The sequence below is a fragment of the Solanum verrucosum genome, unplaced genomic scaffold (assembly GCF_900185275.1).
Source record: "Solanum verrucosum unplaced genomic scaffold, falcon-dt-bn FXZP01000049.1, whole genome shotgun sequence".
NCBI classification, from domain to species: Eukaryota; Viridiplantae; Streptophyta; class Magnoliopsida; order Solanales; family Solanaceae; genus Solanum; species Solanum verrucosum.
The window spans coordinates 6,245,547-6,266,823 of NW_026020221.1; the positions used below are offsets into that span (position 1 = coordinate 6,245,547).

The 21,277-nt window shown below is 35.3% G+C and overlaps 1 protein-coding gene across 2 annotated transcripts; it reads right to left on the reverse strand.

Moving 5' to 3' along the window:
• Window positions 1-5,304: 5,304 nt before the first annotated feature.
• Window positions 5,305-21,090, reverse strand: LOC125831039 (uncharacterized). 2 transcript variants are annotated; one of them, XM_049510228.1, is made up of 14 exons: window positions 20,942-21,090; window positions 20,774-20,853; window positions 19,151-19,245; window positions 17,105-17,265; window positions 16,493-16,644; window positions 16,147-16,265; window positions 13,399-13,559; window positions 13,219-13,293; window positions 11,696-11,767; window positions 10,346-10,483; window positions 7,162-7,317; window positions 6,403-6,455; window positions 6,124-6,302; window positions 5,305-5,384 (listed from the first exon to the last, which is right to left on the reverse strand). In XM_049510228.1, exons 1-14 carry the CDS (start codon window positions 21,006-21,008, stop codon window positions 5,324-5,326), a joined length of 1,569 nt encoding a protein of 522 aa, XP_049366185.1. In that variant the 5' UTR covers window positions 21,009-21,090; the 3' UTR covers window positions 5,305-5,323. The 2 variants fall into 2 exon arrangements, with proteins under 2 accessions (XP_049366185.1, XP_049366187.1); XM_049510230.1 differs by lacking the exon at window positions 19,151-19,245 and having other exon boundaries at window positions 20,942-20,959.
• Window positions 21,091-21,277: the final 187 nt, after the last annotated feature.

Below are 21,277 nucleotides of genomic sequence, written 5' to 3' on the forward strand. Positions count from 1 at the left end.
ACAATTGCAACAAACGGTGCTAAAATTCGAAGGATGGACAAATGGAACCATTTTTTCCCACAGGCTTCAAACCTTTAAAAGTTCATACCAATAAACGCGATTTATGAGGTTCAAATCTTTAAAAATCCTTGCGTAATTTAAATAAGATCCAAATTTTATTAAGTATAAGTATTTTCCTATTACTTTTCATATGACGTCTAAAAACTCATAGCAGACCTGAAAATTGATCATCCACCTAATTTTTTTAGGTTTAGGAATTAGGGGTGGTCGCAAACATGACTTAATTTGCTAGAGCAATTAATGCTGGTTTAGTCAAGCTTTTTAAAGACCAAAAATGCACATTTTAATAAAATGTGAGGTGTTTAGTCAAAGCTTTTTGAGAGAAAATAAGTTTTTCTGAAAAGTAGTAGAAACAATTTTTTAGAAGCTAAAAAGAAATTAGTTTTTCCCTAAAAATACTTTTCTGGAAAGCACTTCCGATAAAAATACACTTAAAAGACACTTTTAAAAAGTTTGACCAAATATTAATATGGTTGTTCAAAACAAAAACTAGTTATCACAAAAGTACTTATGAAAAAAACACTTGTAATAAATAAGTTGATGTTTAAGGGCTTGACTAAATAGATTACTAATTTGCAAGAGCAATCAAATCTTTGTTTCATAATGAACCATTTGAAAATAAGCTGAGATTTTTGGTGATTAGATGGTAACTAAGGCATACATGTGATCTATTAACTATTCCCATAATCACTCCTTTGGAAACATTTGAAATATTTGAAGTGATGTAAGAACTACAAGATTGACAAGAAAAGAATTTAATTTCAAAGAAGGCCCCATATATTATATCATTGCAATTCATAAATGAAGTTGCTTTAAAGTGAAGATATACTAGTATTATGTCCCACCTACAATCAATTCCAAAGAATAAATAAACAACAAAATGATTTATGCCTTCTAAAGTATGTACATAAGAGTGTCCAATGGACAAATTGGATTGAATTTGAACGAGTCAAAATAGATTGAGCTAATAAATGATTGAGTCATTAACTCGTCCAAAGGGTCAGTTGGGTGAAGATGAATTGGGTCAAAATAGGCTAAATAATAGATCAGGACTCAACTGATTCATTCTTACTAAGTCCTACTTTCATTGGTTGTTTTTCGTAAGAACCTAAGAATCTTTATTTTAATTATGACTATATATAATATATCAATTCAACTTTTAGATATACTAAAGTTAGATATACTAAATGGGGTGTGGAGGGGCTTAAAATAGGTTGAGTTGGTAAATGAATGGGTTAAATCTTTTGAATGCGCTAAATTGGACATGTCAAAATGAACTGAATTAATAAATGGTTGATCAAGTTACACAAAACATATTTCATGGCCAAATTTTGCCACCCCTATTCACCATTCATGTATAATTAGTTAAAAAGGAATAGAAACTACATTGAGAATGTTGTTAGGATTTAGGAATTACTAAAACTGTGTCAGGGAACGCTTTACCCTCAATATGGGACTTCTCGATGCAAATTCGAATTTAGTCAGACTTCAATATGGATACCGAACACCGGATAGAAAACCAAAAAAAAAAGGTTACAGGAAAACTATCACGATGCTCTTATTTATTTTCCTCTTTAGAATAATTTCCTGCAAGATATACAGTACCTTGTCCAAGAGACTTAAGTGGTCCATTTTGTCTTCCTATTATTTGTAATAGCTTCTCTACCTCCCAAGATCCAGGTCTACATACTCTCTAGTCTCTACCTTTTTCAGACCGCACTTGTGAGATTACATTAGATATGTTGTACTATTTGTAACAACTATTCTTTTGCCTCTATACTTATAACAAATGAATATAATTGGTGAAAATAGACCACTAAATGAACTTATTTTAACCTAGGTGAAAAATAGATTAAAACTCAACCCTATTGGTGAAGACCAACAAGAAGGTAAAGTCTTACCGGGTGTGGTGTTTATCCTGAATCAATGAATACATGACACGTGTTTTCACATACATTCTTGTCTCTAAACTATGGTTAATTAATGTACACTCTCACCTTGATCATTGGTAAATTAGTATTGTTTGGTGTCAACATCGCCGCAGATAATTTTTACCAAAAGACATTCTAAAGCTTGTACTTAGCAGATGATCAAATTTTGGCTAAATGCACTTATTGTTAGATAGTACTCAAAAAGAAACTTTACTCCTATTCCAATTTTGCTTCTCTCCACCTTTCATCTTCTCTTTTTTAAAATCAAATATAGGGATATCCCAAATTGGATCATTTTTTCTGCATCGACACGATCAATACTACTATCGAAGTGAAATAAGGAATCTAAAGAAGAGAGGTCATATTAGTAACAAGGTTTTTTTGGTTAAAAAAGGCATTTCTAGACATTTCTCTATTCAGATTTTACAAATTATAAGACACAATCAATCAATTATACCCTAGTCTAGATATCTGTCCATCTAATTTCTACAATTTGAAGCAAAGAGGAAAGGTACTAATTTCATTAAAGAGTCAAACCTTTCGAGCAAAAATCAAATAAGACAATCATGATGCATAAGAATGTTTGAACTTTATCCCCCCCACCCAATTATGAATTCTATTTATTTTAGTAAAAATTAGGCAAATGACATAGTATAAGAAAGAAATTACTTCCTTTCCCTACTCTTTCATTAATTACCAAAAATTCCTTTCTTTAGTGTTTTTCGGATACATAATATAGCAGTGTGGATACTTAATCTAGCAACGCGGATACTTTAATTAATAACAGGCGGATACTTAAATTATTAAGTTGTTAGCAGCACGGATACTTAATTAACGGGCGGGTGCATAATATAGCAGCGCAGATACTTTAATTAATAACGGGCAGATACTTAAATTATTAAGTTGTTAGCAGCACAAATACTTAATTAACGGGCGGATGCATAATATAGCAGCGCAGATACTTTAATTAATAACGGGCGGATACTTAAACTAATAAAGTATCCGGTTAAGTTGAATTGGGGGAAAATAAGGGATTTTTGTATTTTAGTAAAAAAGTAGGGAAATATTGAGAATAGGTAAAGAAGTGTTGTGTATTTAAGTAATTTTTCCTTTATTTTAAGGCCTAATCCACTTAGAGCCCGTTTGAATTGGCTTTAAAAAGTAGTTTTTAAATCAAAAAAAAAAAAATCAAACTTAAATGACTTTTTAAGCCAAAAAATAAAAAGTAGGGGAGACCTACTTTTGGTTTTCAACTTATTTTAAGTTGCTTTTAACATTGACAACCACTTCCCAACTTATTTTAAGTTATTTTTATATTTGTTAAGCACTTCCAGAAGTTAAAAACTGACTTAAAAGTAAGTCTGATCAACTTTTAAGCCAATCCAAACACCCTCTTAATCATCATAGGCTTCATATCCCCACTTTGGCAACCTATTTACCCAAGTTCTCAATGCCTATAATTGCCAAGCTCTAATATTACTGGTCACTAGTATGGAAATTGGAAGACAACCCATACACCCCTAAAAGTCTATGATCACTTAGTTTTCCTTGGCCTTGTCATCCATCACTTCGCGTATTCTCTTTTTTGATAATAGTGGTTTCCTCGCCAGCTTACACATAACTTGATTAATTCCACAAGTTATTTGCTACCTCCCACCAACACAAGTACCGGATACCTCTATTTACCAAGACTTGGACGATGAGTAGAAATCACCTAGTATATATGCTACTTCATTGCCCACTAGGCCACACTCTTCAGTGAGATCCATCACTATGCTTCTTTTTGAGGACCTATGAAAAAACCTCTCTTGCCTATTTGGCTATTCATGATTGCTATATGAGGATCACTTATGGATTTGCAAAAGGCAGGAATTACATTTCAAGCTAAGAAAAATGTTTTTATAAGTTTTACTCCAGCTGGAGGAATCCAAGGACTGGAGAGAATTGATATGATGAATACTTGAGTTTCTTTATTAATCAAGACGCACTTATATGTATATAAAGTATCTAGCATGCTGAAAAGAGGGTTTCAAGGTCATGTAATAGTAAAGCTTCTGAACAATTTATTTTTTTTAACCGTAGTGCCAGGCCAGATTGTGCGTACCTAGACTAATTCTACGGGATACCAGGTTACTCTATCCAGAAAGGCTAGGATAAATGGGAAACAATCATCAAGTGTTTTTATCTCTGTTGGAATTTGAACCTGAAACCTCATGGTTCTCAACTCACTTCACTGACCAACATAATTTTTACCTTGAAAATAGGGGGAAAAAGAAACCAAATGAAAGATATGACAATAATGCTACATATGCACAACATAGTAATGACATCAATCTTACTGCCTCTGCATCAGTTCTCCAATTCAATCAGAAGTTTGAAGGAAAGGCATAAAGATGAAAGGAGTGAAGCAATGATACCTCTTACCCCTTACAGTATTTGGGTGACAAGAGCATCAAATGCAAGAGCAAGATGAAACAAAAAAAAGAACCGCATAAGATAATCAACTAATTTATGAACCTGCACAGGGATGGAAATAAATATGAAGAGAAAAGGTAGCAATCGCTAAGTTGTAAATGCATTATATACTTAGCAATGAGACGTTCAATCACTTTATATCATCATCTGTTCTTGATCCTGATTGATCTAGGAATGCTGCAGGCATCAAACTGTAGAACTTACAAAAAGGAGATGGTAAGAAGAAGGAACTTGCTTAATGCCATCGGAAGTGTAATTAAGTAGGCATCTTGCCAAGTGAAGACCAGAATCAGACAACAACCCACCTCTGGAAATTGAAAATAAACAGAAAAAGAACATTGTAAACCAAACAAATTAATTAGTGATCTTCAGTAACATCGTATAATTTTGATGTCTTTTAATAGTTCTAAAAAGGATGTGGTCTCTTAATAGGTAACTTTCTCATTACAATTGGAAAATTCAGGTCATTGATTTGAACAAAGTACAATTCTGAGATGCCAACACCACTTGGATTCAATATGGAAACCTGACAAGCAAATACGCATGCTTGCAGCATCAAGCAAATATTATGGCCAAACTAGAAGGAACATGAACCAGTTCATGGAAACATCAAAGAGAGTTCCTTCATACCTAGTAAAATTATGACTTTGGCTTTGAGATACAACAAAGAATTGTCGATATGCATTGAAGATCTAAATGCTATCTTGTTTTCCATAAAATAATTGATAATAAGGTTCTTGCTTTGACCTGCATCGAGAGGCATCTGTTTAGGTGAACGTCAAACTTCAAAACATAACAGAATTTTGAGTATTAAAGATTTGGTGAAATAAATCCTCACTGGAGTGGGACTTTCTTCTTCAGTCAGCATGCTCCCGGAAACGTATGATATTATTGATAAAGGTCCTCTCGCGACGATAGCTGAAGATTAAGATAGATAAGACTCACGAATATACACACAATACTTTCAGAATACAATTTACTTAAAGGACTTTCAAATAATAACAGTTAAGTTTTGATGTTGTCTTTAAGCCTAGTTTACACTTTACCACACTTCTAGTCCACAGTGCATTAGACTACAAAATGTTAGTTCCGCCAAAGTCGTTTAACAGTCATTTTTGCAAAGAAATGAACCTTTGGCTTAATTCAACAACAAAAACTAGCTCAAAAGGTGAGAATTGCCCAAGACCATACAAGATAACAACACAACCAATGCAGGACAATTTAATACACACACACCCTCCCGGCACATGGCCAGACCTGCAAACTGGTGTGTGGTCAACATAATATGGGGGCCAACAATGGGACACATAATAATAGGGACGGTTTTGGCTCTGATACCATGTTAAGAAATGGACCTTGATCCTAACTCATGAAGTGAGGATTATCCCAAATTATATAAGGAGACAAACAACTCATCTGCCAAACCAATGTAGGACAACTTAACAATATTCATAAGCTCCCAACAATCCCTTCTGAAAAGAAAAAATATATATGTATGTGAGTGCGCACATTTTCGTAAGTGTATGAGAGAGAGAGAGGAAGTCAAGAAATGAAAGGCTGAAAGGTCACCTGGGAGGGAGTTGAGAGTGCTTTACAAATAACCTAGACAAGTTTCAAATACTTCATGGGTATACAGAGATTCAAATCTTCTACTTACATGATAAAGGCTGCTAGCATGAAACTGGTTATGCCCACTAAGAAGTGAATGCTAAATGTTCTCCAGAAGTCATCCGGATCCAGAAATATCTTTTCTGAAACTAGAGTGACTATTCCAGAAAAAAGTAGAAAGGTCCAACCAGAAGGCAGGCATCTGCGAAAGGAAAATGAGGACGAATCCTGAAAAAAATCCGAAGAATATATCATCGTCAGAATCCAAGGAAATACTGACTTCTCAAATCTTTACACATCCAAAAATCACAAGCATCCGGAAAAATACCTGGAAATAGTTCCTGATGAATACTGCTGAGTAAGTGATCCTAAGAGCCATATCTTTTAAAAGTCAAGGAACTAGTGGCTACAAATTTTAGATGTCCTTAAGGACAACCTACAACATGTTTCGCACTTCCAACCATTTAGTGAGCCACTCATGGGCTTCCAGTTCTGTATACAGATGCAAGTGCAATAGGAGAGTAAGCACAAATCACATTAGAAACTATTTCACTATTAGCAAGTTCCTGTACTTGTGAAAAGGGTGCCAACACGTGCTTGTTACCTTGACAAACTTGCAGATAGCCATTTCAGTTTAAGCAGTCAGCCAGAATGATACTATTAAAAATGTTTGCAACACTACTACAGCTGCACCTTTCTTACTAACTCCAAAACACAATAGCAATCATCAGGTAAACCCTACCTTCTCCTCATGCATATAAAGCTTCCTGACATCACCATAGTGAAAAACATGCTTTATTTAGCCTACTTCTACATATTAGAAGTGTTCCTGAAAATAGTTCTTTCATAAAATGATTGATTATGACCTTGTAACGTGAAAGATGCTGAAAATAAAATATGCAACCCTAAGTATGGTTGCAACATGTTTACTATCGTCAAGACAACACCAAACTGCAAGACCTTGCCTTATTTCTGAACCAAGCTATATGGTGAGAACAATGATCATCATTTTTTTTAGAACAAAAGCAAACACTTCAAAGTTCCATAAAAGAAAAATATAGAACTTTAATATGTCATGAAAGGATACTCAAAGAATTAGCTAAAATCAACCCAATCGCACCAGCTGAATGTATAAGAGAAACATTCAACACCAGATAAATCAATGAGAATACAAGCAAGGAATCATTTGAGCGCTTGAGTTGAATCTCATTTGCGACCGCATGCAAAAATGCTTCTGATGTTCCTGCACCAAAGACAGAGAAAAAGTCAACAGGATTCACAATAGATCTGTAGACTAGTCACCAGGGTAAATTCAACATATCATCTTCACAAGCTGAAGACAAACACAGAGCAAATTAGTGGAAAAATCTTTAGGTCACATCATTCCAATTAATGACGCAGGTTACAGCAGAAGAGAACACACCTGATTGTAGATTTCAGCTACTTGAAATAGAATAAACAAGCTTTTAACAGTTATTTAAAGCAGCCTTATCAGAAAAATGTAAAAGGAATAAACTGATTCATAAATGATCGAATTAATAAAACAAAAATTTGTATGGAAAAAAAGCTAAAACCTCCAACAATAATTCATAAAGGCAATTGGTAACAATGCCGTATTAGCATAGTACTAGCTGCAATGCACTGCAACGACTTCTGGAGTTCTTCTGGATTGATAAGAACTTAAGAACAAGTACGGAAAAGATCACAGATATCGGGATCTTTTGTTCGTATCATACATGTATATACTGTATTTTAGCTGAAAGATGCAGGAAGACTCTGCCAGTGTTATCAAAAGTGAAAAATGCAAAAAAGCTCTAAGGTCTATGCAAATAAAGCTTGGGTTTTAATGAGAAAAGACGCAAATGGAAAAAAATTACAAATACATGTTTACTCCAAGATAAATAATTATAAGCACGAACAACAAATATATGGACAACGAAATTGAAAATATTATGATAAACTGATATTTCAATTGTTTAGTGCAACCCCTTTAGGAAGGGCTCATTGGCAAGGAAAAGTATGTCTTAGAGCCTTGATGACGACATTAAAGCGCATATTAAGCGAGGCGAAGCGCTCAACATGTTTTGAGCCTCGTTTCAGGCCTTAAGCACGCCTTTGACAACACTGAACTGTGTCCTGTCCTCATTGGTACATGACATCTGATGCTTAGGGACAAAAGCACAAAAGATGGCCTATTCCTAAAATATACCAAATTCATCTCCAACAAGATGATTGGCTGGGTAAGGCATGGCTTCATGAAGCTACCCATTTATATAGGATCCGAAAAATACAAACGAACTTAAAGTATCACGCAGAGGAAAAATCACCAAATCGTTATTCAGGCTGAGCAAATGTACAATAAGCAAGTTCTCGAACTCTCCACGCACCATACAAAAGAGGAGTCCGTCTAAAGGGATTTAAGCATGTTAAGACATGACTAAATAAATTAAAATGTCTCCTCTGTAACAATAAAAGTTTTCAGATGAGGTGATTCACATTTCACACAATTTCACATGGTATAGTGAGTTCAAGTGCCACTATCATCCATACTGAAAAGTATATTCACATGCTTGGTCCTATAAAAATTATCAGGCTAGCACGTCATAATTAATTAAATAACTAAAGCTGTAGACTCTCTAACAGTGTAGCCTTCTACCTGAAAAGATTCACATAATTTAATAAGACAAAAGAAACTTGCTATTAGTTCCATCTCTACCAAAAGGTACAATAAAAGTCACCAATTTAAAAGGCATGCATCAAGTTTGCAGCAGTTCAACAAGAATGAACAACAAAATTACTCACGAATGAACTTGGCCAGATTCCAGTTAAGAGCATGTTTTTATTTTATAACCTCCAGTTAACAGCATGCTTTTCAAAACTTATCAGAAAGGTGAAGAACTGCCTCACTCACAGAAATTTCTAACATGAACAGAACTCTCAAGTAATTTCTGACATGGAAGCTGCTGCGGTACAATTAAATTACAAACTCAAATGCATCAAAATAGAAAACAAAGTTGGGAATTCCAATCTTCACAACCTTATTTCCCATATACAAACAGCTCTGTTTCGATATCATTATTTACTAGATTTGAAGTTTCATAGGACCTGCTTAATTATAATCATATACCGTGCTTCTTGCTTCATAAGATAATCCAGTTATTAAAAAATAAACTAGTTTTTATGCAATGTTTTGACATTTTCTGAGAACTTCAGGTTGATTAGGTGCCAAGTATCACATTTGACAGATTAAGAGGTCCAAGGTTATTAATTATTATTAAACAGCTCCAATCCACGGGCTGAGGCCCACTTCTAAAATCTACATAATTGAGAAGAAGTCAAAAGCCCGCAATATTTCATGATCAAAAGCTTTTCATTTTAAGTCACAATATCAGGATATGGAAGGACGAATCACTTTGCCTTACTCACTATAAAATTAAGAACGAACCTTTTGAGTCTAGATCATGGTTAGTAGCCCCATCAGGACCTAGTGAAATTACCTCATGATAATACAAATGAACCATATAGTAAAAATGGCTACTCAAACAATCATTCTTTCCTTTTCTGTCTAAACTCTTGTGATGACAAGGGAAACCCACCGCCGCTACCCTGTGGGTGCCGCACAAGGTAAAACCCCCACTCTTATGCAATAGCTCGCAAACCACATAAGAGATGTAACCCGCACTAGGCAAGCCTGATACAATGAGTTTGACCTAGAAGGCAAAACCCTTGCTTTCACTATTAGGGGGTTTCAAACTTTTTTAAGTTATGCAATAGAAGGGGGGGTTTGCGCTTGAATTGAAGTAGCGCCTTTGGAATATGAGTAAGGCTCCTAAGTGGTGCGTTCGTGGAGGCAAACCGAAGGAAGAGCAAAAGGAAGGTTGGGTGCTTGTGGGGCACGGCCATCCGGCCTCGAATAGGAGGGAGGGGGTTTCGAACTTGAGACCTCCAACATGGAAGTCCCAAGCCCAAACCATTGGGCCACCCCGAAAGGTCCTTTTCTGTCTAAACTCTTAAGTAGAATTTTTCATGGATCACTCTAAAAAAGGAGAGACTTGGTTTATTTGGAACCATTTAAACTTATTTAATTAGTATTCCTATCGGATTTGTTTCATTAATCTGAATTGGGTTTAGTTATTATATGAGAAAACATTGTTAAGTGATAACAGCATAAGATTTTCATGGAAGTCATTATTTTTAAACTAATTATTCAATAATTGCTTTGTTCAGAGATTATAAATGTTTACTATTATGAAAACCAAACATGATCTTACCATTCATGGCCAACAGAATTACATAGAGGCAATAGTATCGTAGAGCTGTTGAGGCTTCTCCATCACTCCACTTGCGACCATACAGCAACCTAATGAGAGAGTAGGAATAACTAGGGCCAAAGGCCATGACTACCAAACCTACAAGAAAAGCAGTTTTGAGAATGATGGTTAGCTATTTGGAGTCTCAATTTGTTTTATGCACCTAATAGCTAAAATGAAATAAAAATTCACCAAGATTTTTCTATGTAATGAATACAAGCAGAGAGTGAAACATATTGTGTGTCAGTTTATTATTTGAAGCATATTTATGAAGAAAAAAAAGTGAAGCATGGGGCAATGATGCTGACACACCCAAGCAAAATGCCCAAGGAAAAACAAGTTTAAAGAACATATATTGAAACTTCTCATTTCAATGGCAGCCAGAAAACCAGTTTGCTAGACCTTTCAAAGTCTTAGGTAAGTCATAACATCCCTTCTTTATCCCCCCCAAAAAAGGGTCATAACATCCCAAATGCTGAGTACAATGTACATAAGCCTCTATCTTTTAAGGCTTTCAAGTACTTTTTTCAAAGGTAGATTGTGAATTGTCACCACAGTAGACATTGCCCAAAATACAAGTTCTCCTAATTTCAATTCAGGTCTTTATTAGCTTCAGGATTTAGTAGTCCATTCCACTCGTGCAAAAGGTTACTTCGGTAATTAGGGCACACATTTAATTAATTCATAAAAATTGTCAATTAATTAAAATCTCTCTGTTTGAATAAATAAGGTGGCCAAGTAATATGCTTTACTTTATATAACTTGTCCTTCAAACACCTCATATTTCTCTTTCCAGATCGCCCATATGATGCAAAACGGAGAAATGTTCCACTGTTTTCTGCTCATATCATACAGGATTGTGTAAAGAACAGTAATTAATAAGACAAAGAGAGGACATAATAGTGACTTCACATAGTTCTCACATTCGAAAAACAAGGTTAATTCCTGTAAGAAAATATATCCCATAATGTATAAGTTGTCAGAAGGTCAATGATCAGCACCCAGAATGTTTAACAGTAGAATAAGTTCCAAAAAAACGACATCATTGGTAAAACTGGATCTGAGAATTTCAACCAATGTTTGCTAAGATAACAGGTCTGAAAAGAGGAGGACTTGGCTCAACTACTAGAAGATGAACATTCATTTCTTATTTTACTCATTCAGTAACAAGTTCCTAATTTTATGACCCAGTAGGATATTAGTAGAAGTAGGTAACCACTAGTCTAGCTTTATAGAAAGAAAATTTTAAAGATATATTTCTTTTGAAGTAATATTGAAGCAAGTTCTGTTATGAAAGAATGTCAGAGTCACCTATTAGTAAAACAAGTTTCAATGCCTCGGTCAAACTTTTTCCCAGTTTCTTTTGCTTCTGTGTCTGTTCACCTGTCAAAACAGTAAAACAGTTTAGGTATCAAATTGCCACTTCAAATTGAATGAACAGAACAGAATTGGCATTAAGTTTATTTTATTATTATAGCTTTGCAGTAGTGACAAACACCAAAAATGCAATATCAGAAATGAGATTGTGTAAATGATAGTTGTTAAAGAAAAGGACCTTGGGCCTAACTCAACCCTAAAAGCTAGCTCATGAAGAGATTATCCAAGACCATATAAGAAGACCAAGGACCCTTTATCCCACTGATGTGGGACTTCAACCCCCAAGACTGGGGGGCCCAACATTGGATAAACTAATTTGTGATGGGCCTGACTCTGATACCATGTTAAAGAAATGGACCTTGGACCTAATTTAACCCCAAAGCTAGATCATGACTTAACCCCAAGGCTAGCTCATGAGGGGAGGATTATCCAAGACTATATAAGGAGACCAAGGACCCCTTATCCCACGGATGTGAGACTCCAACAGTTGCAAGTTTGGATATCAAGCTGTAAGTCATGGATGGAACTACTCATTGGGTTTTGGTGCACTAATCAGAACTCTAGGAAAACACAGTGTTATTTCTATCATCAATTCAAAGAAGCTTGGAAAAACAAGGGGAAAAGATGGCATTTTGCCTTTTGCTATCAAAGGCACTTCCTCTCTAATACCAGTTGTTTGAATAGATTAAGACTTTTTTTAGAAAAGTAACTGTGTATTATATCCAAAAACAGTACTTAGGTAGTACTGAAGATACTGGAAGAGTTAGTCTGACAAGTGCAGGATACAATTGATGTTAAAAGATCATTGGGTTCATAGAAGTAATAGATCAGGCAAAATCCTGTCAAAGAAATAAATAGACCAAGTAGCATCAGAAAATAATAATAAAAAATAGTTCATTTAGGTGGTTAAGGACTTAAGGTTAAAGAAAAAGATAAGCTCATTTTCTATTTCTTAGCTTCTGTTCATAATCGAAATGTAAGACATGCTGACAACTAGTAAATACCAGTATAACTGTGGTTTAACTGAATAAAAGTTTTTTAATGGGCATGGCATCACTTGAGGAACCACTATTCTATCTGTGTCTTGTCTTGAACTTCCTTAGAAGCCAATCAACAATCCTGTTAAGAACAGGTTCTGTTTGGCAAAAAGTGATAGGTAGGAGGATGATTATTTGTCATTTCCCTTTTGGTAAGTAAAAGTGGGTTATCTAACCTCTCAAATCTAGATTGAAGGAGGAATTATATCTCTTTTACTTCTCTTGTAATTGTGTCATAATTTATGAGGAATAATCCTACTAAGGAAGTAAATTGATGAACTTCTCTCTCCTTGCCCCTCCCTCCTTTCGAAAACAAATTAGCATTACTCACAAAGGTAACAATTATTTAGGTGAACAAAGAAATTGAGAAAATAAGATGATTACGATCAGCCAGAGTCCTAAAAGGAAGGCGAGATAAACCTGATGCAGACCTTGCAAATGTAGCATATGAACTTTCCTCAAATGGGAGAAACACCAGCCTAACCACTAAGCTGCCTGAAAAATCAATTTTGTATCCGGTAAAAATGACACATTTAAGCAAAATATGCTGCTATCTTAAGAAACGCGGTAAGTAGGAGCCAGAATAACTAACTAAAATACCTAGTTTATCTACAAGCCCATATACTGCTTGGTTATATGGTGTGTCCAACCATACAAGAACCAATTTTTCTCCTTCTTGAAGAATCAACTTGCGGAAAGATTGGAAGGTAAACAACATACACATTTTTGAAAGTTGCTCATCAATGCCTCCACTTCCTACACTAAAAGGATATTAACTGTCAACTAAAATAATGGTAGAGAACAAACATTCCAATAGAACTGTCAACATAAAAGGAAAGGGCAGAGAAATTTTGTTAACAAAGTTTAACAACTGATTACTCCAAACCAAAGGCAGGCTTTGTAAAGCCCCACAAGTTTCTAGATTAATTTGGGACCAATTTCGAACATAAATGAAGTTATTGAAGTGAATCAGAGGTACATGGACCCACACAAAGGTGTAGGAACATGGTTCATAAAGCAAAGTAGTAGTCCTTGAATTTTAGCCTGAATGCTTCAAACTGTTCATCACTTGAAGTTACACAGATAAAGTTATGCGCAATTTAATGAACAACATACTTCAGCTAAATGCAGCACAGATTTGCCATTGCAGCACACGCTAAACAGAGACACTGTCAATTGCAGTACAGATTTGCACTGCATCGCAGAAGTGTGGCTTGCGAGTCACGATGCAGGCTGGTGCAGGTTTAAGTATAAAAAAGAATGGGAAGAAAGAAGTTGGTTCCATTCTTTTAAATACAGGACATTTTCTCTCGACCCCAAGTCATCCAAGGTTTCTCCTACTACCAAAGGTAAGTTTCTAAATCGCTTGAAGTTAAATAACTGCTCTCAAACAATGATTCGAACAGGGCTTCATCTTGAACTAGATACCCAACAAGCATACAGGAACAAGTTAGGATTCAATTGAGAACTTTGCAACCCAACTTCTACTATGATTCTTAGAAAAATACTAGTTATAGAATTTGTTTGTAGGAACCACCATGAAAACCTAGGATGACTATGAACACTCAAAACGTAGAAAATCCAGCCAAGGGTTTCTAAATTGGGAAAAGCAAGAAACGTTAGAATTGATTCTTTTGATTGTGTATAAGTGATTTGGTGAATTGAGTCATTCAGGGTGGAGTAAATGGTTGAGCTAAAATGGAAGGAAGCGAGGAGAGTTGAGAATTGAGACAATGCTTTTACTATAGTTGTCTTACAAAAATCATGTCACATATTGTTGTTAAATTGTATAGAGCGTTAATGTGGATTTAGATTGGAGCGAGCGGGCTCACATTATTCATTAGAATTGCAGAAAAGTGTTTAGATGATTATCCTGTTTATTCGTCCAAGTAACGGTTCCATCATTGCATTTCATGACTTGCATACATTCTCAGATATTATAAAATGATGAAGTTTTTCTTTCATATGATTTGATAGGACTAGTTTGATAAGAATTAAGAACAAATAATGTCGACTTGAATTACATGATTATAGAACTGTTCAAAACAAGTTTTTAGAGTCCCTAGATCTCTGAGAGAGATTAGTAGCCTTCGGTGGGTTATGATACCTCGGAACTACTCGTGACTTAGTAGGTGAATAGTGTCTATCTAATCCAGACACTACAAAGCATAGCGCCTAGAAAGCATAACAATGCGAGCATGTTAGAATCTTGAATTGTGTGTCACCAACAAGGATAGAGCCTAGACAATCAGGTTAGGATCGTCCTTGATTTATACAGAACAAGAAATATGTCAGAATCCTTGATACTCCCCAGAAAAGCAAGAAAGAGAGATTTTCATAAAAAGAAAGTAAGTACAACAGAACAAAATATGAGTTGTTCAACTCAATTCTTCATGAGAAGCTTTTTTTTAGAATTATACCATGTCATGCATTCATACTTCTTTCAGAGTCTTGTTTCAGCAATAGTGGGAGATTTTTTTACTCACCGAGCACCATTGTGCATTTGTGCTGTACAGACGTTCCTTTGTTTTCTTGGAACCTACATTGATTTATGTCAATATAGGCACAAATTATTTAGACGGGCAGACTACAAGTTAGTTGCTCCTCCCATTCCAACAGATTCTTGGTAAGGTCCATTCCAGACTATGGAGTTCATTGCATTTGACTTCAACTTTTACTTCTATTTATTTTACTTGAGGATTAGCTGGTGAGCTATGTTCTGAGCAATCCACCCATATTCTTTAGAGACTTCATAGATGTAGTTGAGTCAACGATTTAGAGTTCAGATGTAATCATGTTTTCTTTCAGATATTTGATTTTATAGATGGATTATGCTAAATGTTTTCAGAATATGTCTCTCTAAACTTTAAGAAAGACATTTTCTTTTGGTTTTACATGTTGAACTGCTTGATAGAATAGAAAGAAAAGATTAGAAGGTTTGCTAGTTCAAGTTAAAGCACCAAGTGTCAGTTACAACTAGGTCAGGAATAGGGTTATGGAAGGCTTCCAATTATTCCTTCATATTTATTGCAGCGACATTCCCAACCACCCCTACTTCTGAAGAGGGGAAAAGAAGAAAAGAAGAAAAGAAGGAAGAAGATCTATTCTCATAAAAAAACTTCACTTGTTTTCTTTAGGACCAATACAGATGCATTACGTGTGTCTGCTCACATCTTCCTCTCTCTCTCTCTCTCTAGGTGATTCCGTACTTCGTCTGTAATTTTTCTATAAGCACCGCCCTTGTGCCTTACTTTGTGTGGAAAAAAATCATCATTTATCAAGAAAATATGAAATGTATAACATATATGTGAGCCAATAGAGAGGATGATGAAATATTAGAACTCTTACCTAAAAGGGAAGAGATCAGAACCGCTATACACGTGAAAAAGAAGAAAGTAGCCCCAGTAGCCAAAGAACACACAAGCTCCAAATGCGACTTGTGACAAGGCAAATACAATTGCTTTCTCCTGAAAGTAAGAAATTCTAATCTTCAATCCTGAACAGGTACACTATGCATCTAAGCCATTGAGCAACAACACAGTCCATCTTTTGCATAAACAATTTAAGACAGTAATTCATGTTACAAATGAACATGATTAAAAGAAGCTAACAGTAAACTTGCTTAAACTTAGTAAATAAAGATACATTAAAACAAACAACTAAAAGAGTAAATAATGCAGATGTTGTTGTTTACCATGCCAGGTAGATTTACAATGAGGATGTAAGTAGTTATACAACGTGAAAGGGTAGCTACACTTTCAACTACCAGTCGCAACTTGAGGAGAAGCAAATTCTGAGATAAGATGTAAAAGGGTTCAGCCAGTAGCTCCAGTATACATGCAAAACCTGCTCGGTGGAAATAAAATTCCAAATAAAATAAAAATGTCAAACAACAGAATTTTCAGTTACCAAAAATCACAAAATCAACTTCTGGGGAAGGCCATCGGTCTGATAATGCTACTATCAAGTCTCAAACCTCCAACCAGATGCAGGCAGAAGAAACAGTTCTAAGCAGGTCAGGATGACATTAAAATCACATCGAAACCAAAGACATACAGCCAATGAACTGGTTGAAAAAAATGCACACACCCAATGAATAACGATTTCAGAAGGGTCTAGATCCAAACTCTCACCAGTGAGTGTTCAAAAGCCAAAAAAAGATGCAACCATGAAAACATAATCAATTTTTTTTTCTGAGATGAGTAACCATGGAAAGCTGAAATTTCCTGGATCACATTGATAAGCAGCTTGTAGAATTAGCACAAAACACAATGCTTTAAAAGATTATATCAAAGTTTAAGCTCACCATTTATCCATATAGCCTGTGCAAATTGACTAGAATAACTTAGTTCTTGCCACCATAAAACAAAAATACATCCTGCAAATGTAATAATTATTCCCAAAGGGAGAGTCATCCATGCTACTTTCAAGAGTTTTGCTGCATTTCCTCTCCCTGATGATCCACCACTGCAATTTAAACACAGTAACATCCTTAAACATTAAACGCATAACCAAAAAAGATATTTGCAATGCAATTCACAAAGCAGTATATAAAATGGCAGAAACCAAAGGAAAAATTACCTTCATGTACTCATCACAATGTCAAACCAGGGAAATTAACCTGCTTTTTTTGGGGGCATTTTTTTTTTTATTTCCCTGGTTTGGTTTCATTTCCCTGGTCATGTCAAACCAGGTAAATAAACCCTCTATTTGCTCAATTTTAGGATCTGTGAGCTATTTGGAGTTGATATTAGGAGAGCCATCTAAACAGTCAAAAAACTGACATATGGTTTCCCAAAATATTGTATCCTCTTTCCCTTCCTCGCATATTTGTTCTGAGAACTCAAAACCTTAGCCAACCTATCTGCTCTCGTCTGTGTCAAAGACCTCTAAAAATATTTTCACATACTTATCCATGTTGTCACAAAAATATTAGTCTTTCATCGAAGAAGATGATGAAGCAGCAAATTGCATCGAAGAAGATGTAATTCCTTTGAAAATGAAATTACCAGTTGAGGAGGTTGTTCAAGACACCAACACTTCAGAATGGATTCAACAACAAATCATCAAACTAAGCGCTGAATTGGGTGTAGATCTTAAAGGGTGCGATGAGAAGGCCAAAAAATTATTTATGAAGATGGACAACAACAATCGGATGAACAAGGGGGAGCAAGCCATTGTAAAAAAGAAGGGGGTGAATGAACTGAAATGATTAGAGCTTGATGCCAAATTCTGTAGTTATGGCTCAAGAAGTAGGGGGGGATACCTGGCAATAAAAGATCAATGAAGTTGGAAAGAGTGCCTTGGAATGTTAGGGGGCTAAACTGTGGCAGAAAGAGGAGGCTAATCAGAAAGATTCTACATACATGGAAATCTGATGTAGTGTGTCTGGAGGAAACAAAGCTAACGGGGGATATCACAAAGATACTGAAGGAAGTTCGGACAGACCAGTTGCGGAAGATACTCATTTATCTGTGGAGGACTAAGTGGGTGAGGCAAGGGAACATAAAAGGATAGCTAAAATGCTGGAACAAGGATGGCAATGCATCCAAAGAGGAAGGAAGATGGAAGATTGTCCTTGCATGCACTTCGTGGACAGTGTGGAAAGAAAGAAATAAGAGATGTTTTGAAGACAAGCAGAGCATCTTCCAGGAGTTCAAAATGAATTGTTTAGCTCTGTTTTATTTTTGGTGTAGACATAAATTAATAGCTCAAACAGAAGATATTTTTGACGCTTTAGACTATTCATAGGAACAACAAATAGATGTTCAAGATGTACTTTAGAAGGGGGACTACATATTTTGATGTAGTGTACCAGTGGATATATAGACTAACTGTTACCATTCTCAAAAAAAAAATATTAGTCTTTCACCACACAGGGCTTTTTACATTTTTATGTCGATGCTGAGAAAAGCAGTGGATTTTGTGGAGAATTTAGGAAAATCCGAAAATACAAAAGTGGATGATTTTACAGACCTTCTGAGCTCTTTGCAGAGTAAATGAAAATCCTTGATGATACACCTGCCTAGTTATTTTAATTAAGTACAAATAAATACGTCTTCCTAAAAGAAGTTAAAAATAACAAGCATCATTAGGTATGATGTGAATCACATAAAACAGCCACAACAAAAGTATAAAAACCCGTCTTATTAACTATGACCATGACAACTTGAAGAAAAATATATCTTACTGCATGAGATAAATAGTGAACTCTTTAATCTCAATAATGAGACACAGTTGTGACATGTTTCCACTGATTGATATTTTTACTCTATTGAAGCTAAAAGAAGTTGTGAAATGAAATGCGAACAACAAACCTAAATGTAGCATCATAGTAAATGTCCAATAGTACCTATAAATGTCTGCCCTCATGCATGCTCGTCTGAAGCCCTCTCGACTAAGAAAAAGCACACAAGTAATGAACAAGTGAAATTGTACAGCATACAACTGCATGATTTACCAACAAGATGTTAGACACTTTCCTGTACATAAAACCAAGAAATCAGGTTGAGAAGTATAATAAAGCAGCTGAGTTGATAAAACAACTTCTGGAACTCAAATCACCACAAAAATCAAAGAAATAATGGCTAATCGATTTGGTACATGTAAATGTTGTGACCTCTAGTTTACAACCAGTCAGCCACAAAAGTTTATACTAGACAAAGGGAAAAGAAACAACAAAAACCTTCCAGAAGAACAGGTGAGAGAGTTCTTCTCACTCTCCAATCCAGCTACTTTAGTTGGCAGATCCCTATTTTCTTTCTGTCCATGGAGATGCAGAGGTTGCTATCTTTTTATAATTCAAATTAACAGCACAGTAGTAGTGGTAATACCTAAATAAACTCAATGTGGCATCTCTCTGACAGACTATTACATACTTTAAATACTATTTTAAAATATAGCTGAAATACCAACTCTAATATATGACCAATTCATACTTTCTTTTGTTCAGCTTTGATCACCTGGCTGTTAGAGCCCACAAAATTCTATTCGAATTTAATATGAAACACCACAAAATGAAAAACAGTTTCCATTATTTTTTTGATAATCATTACCTATAGTAATATTTCCAAATGTTGTATTCTCACCCCAAGAAGAGTACAACAAGTGAGACGAAACAACTGCAAACCAACTTATTGATAAATATGCTCTTAAAAAACTATATGCATATACATAAAACAAAAAAAACAACATAGCCTCAATCACAAACTTGGGGTCAATTACATGAATAATTTATATTCATTCTTTTGCTAAGATTAACGTTGAGCACCCTGGCCATTCCACCGTATACTTTCTATGTCACGCCAGCACAGATATCGGGTAGCTATGTCTACTAAAGCTTAAGTAGATGAGAACGAAATCAACTAGCAAGGATCAGGGCTCACCAAATTCATTAACTGCTATCTCTTATCTTTAGCATAATTTCTTCATTACTATATTTTCTTTTCGTACTTGAGTTTGATATATCATACTTGAGCTGAGGATCTATTGGAAAAATCTTCTCTGCCTTCACAAGGTAGGCCTGTGCAATTACACTTGGTTAGTTGGTTTGTTGTTGTTGTTGCTAATGCTACACCTTAGGAGCTGAATCCTCTACATTAATTCAACTTTTCTTGGGTTCATTTCACTCCAATGCTCACTAATTTGTCATTTAAATCTTTGAAACAACTTCTAATTGGATCACTAACCATAGAGAAAGACGATAATTATTGAGAAGTAATTTATTTTTTAGGATAATTGTAGTGTCCGGGAAAGCTTTCGCACACCTATAACCACCCACCAACAACAAGTATCAGCTGCCTCTGTTCACTAAGGGTGGGACAAATGAGAAAAAATCACCTAGTGTTTTTGTCTTTGTTGGAATTCGAACCTAAAACCTCGTGATTCTCAATTCAATTCACGAAACCTCGTAATTACTAAAAAAAAAAAAGCAAAACGGAAATGATATAGAACAAGGATTAAAATAGAAGATTACCGCATAATCTTCTTCAGTTAGGTGTCGAACGATCCAAGTGTTGAATATGAACGGTATTCCCCTTGATAAAAATTGAGTAGCTACAAGTATAACACACTACTCAACAAAAAACTATATGAAGAAAAATATAAAATTGAACAGAGAAAAACTGAGAAGATAAGCACTGACCGAGCAAGTACTTGAATGTGTGAGATAGATTCGCCGGACGGTCACCTTCTTCACTTGATTTTGACATTGCTTTAACTAAATTTCTCTTTTCTATCTATGGCGTCGATTGATCGAACAAGTGAAGAAGAACATGAATAAAATTGGGTTTACGGCCCGCTCTTACTTTAAAGACTTGAACCGGGTTTATTCGGAGGAATTGTGGTGGGATTGCTTAAATCAAAGTCCGGGTTCAAAATTTGGATATAGAGAAAATTTCATTGGAGGCACAAAATAGGTTATATAATGCGCGATCTAGTTTTAGGGTCCATTTGGCTTAGCTTAAATATATTTGAGGAA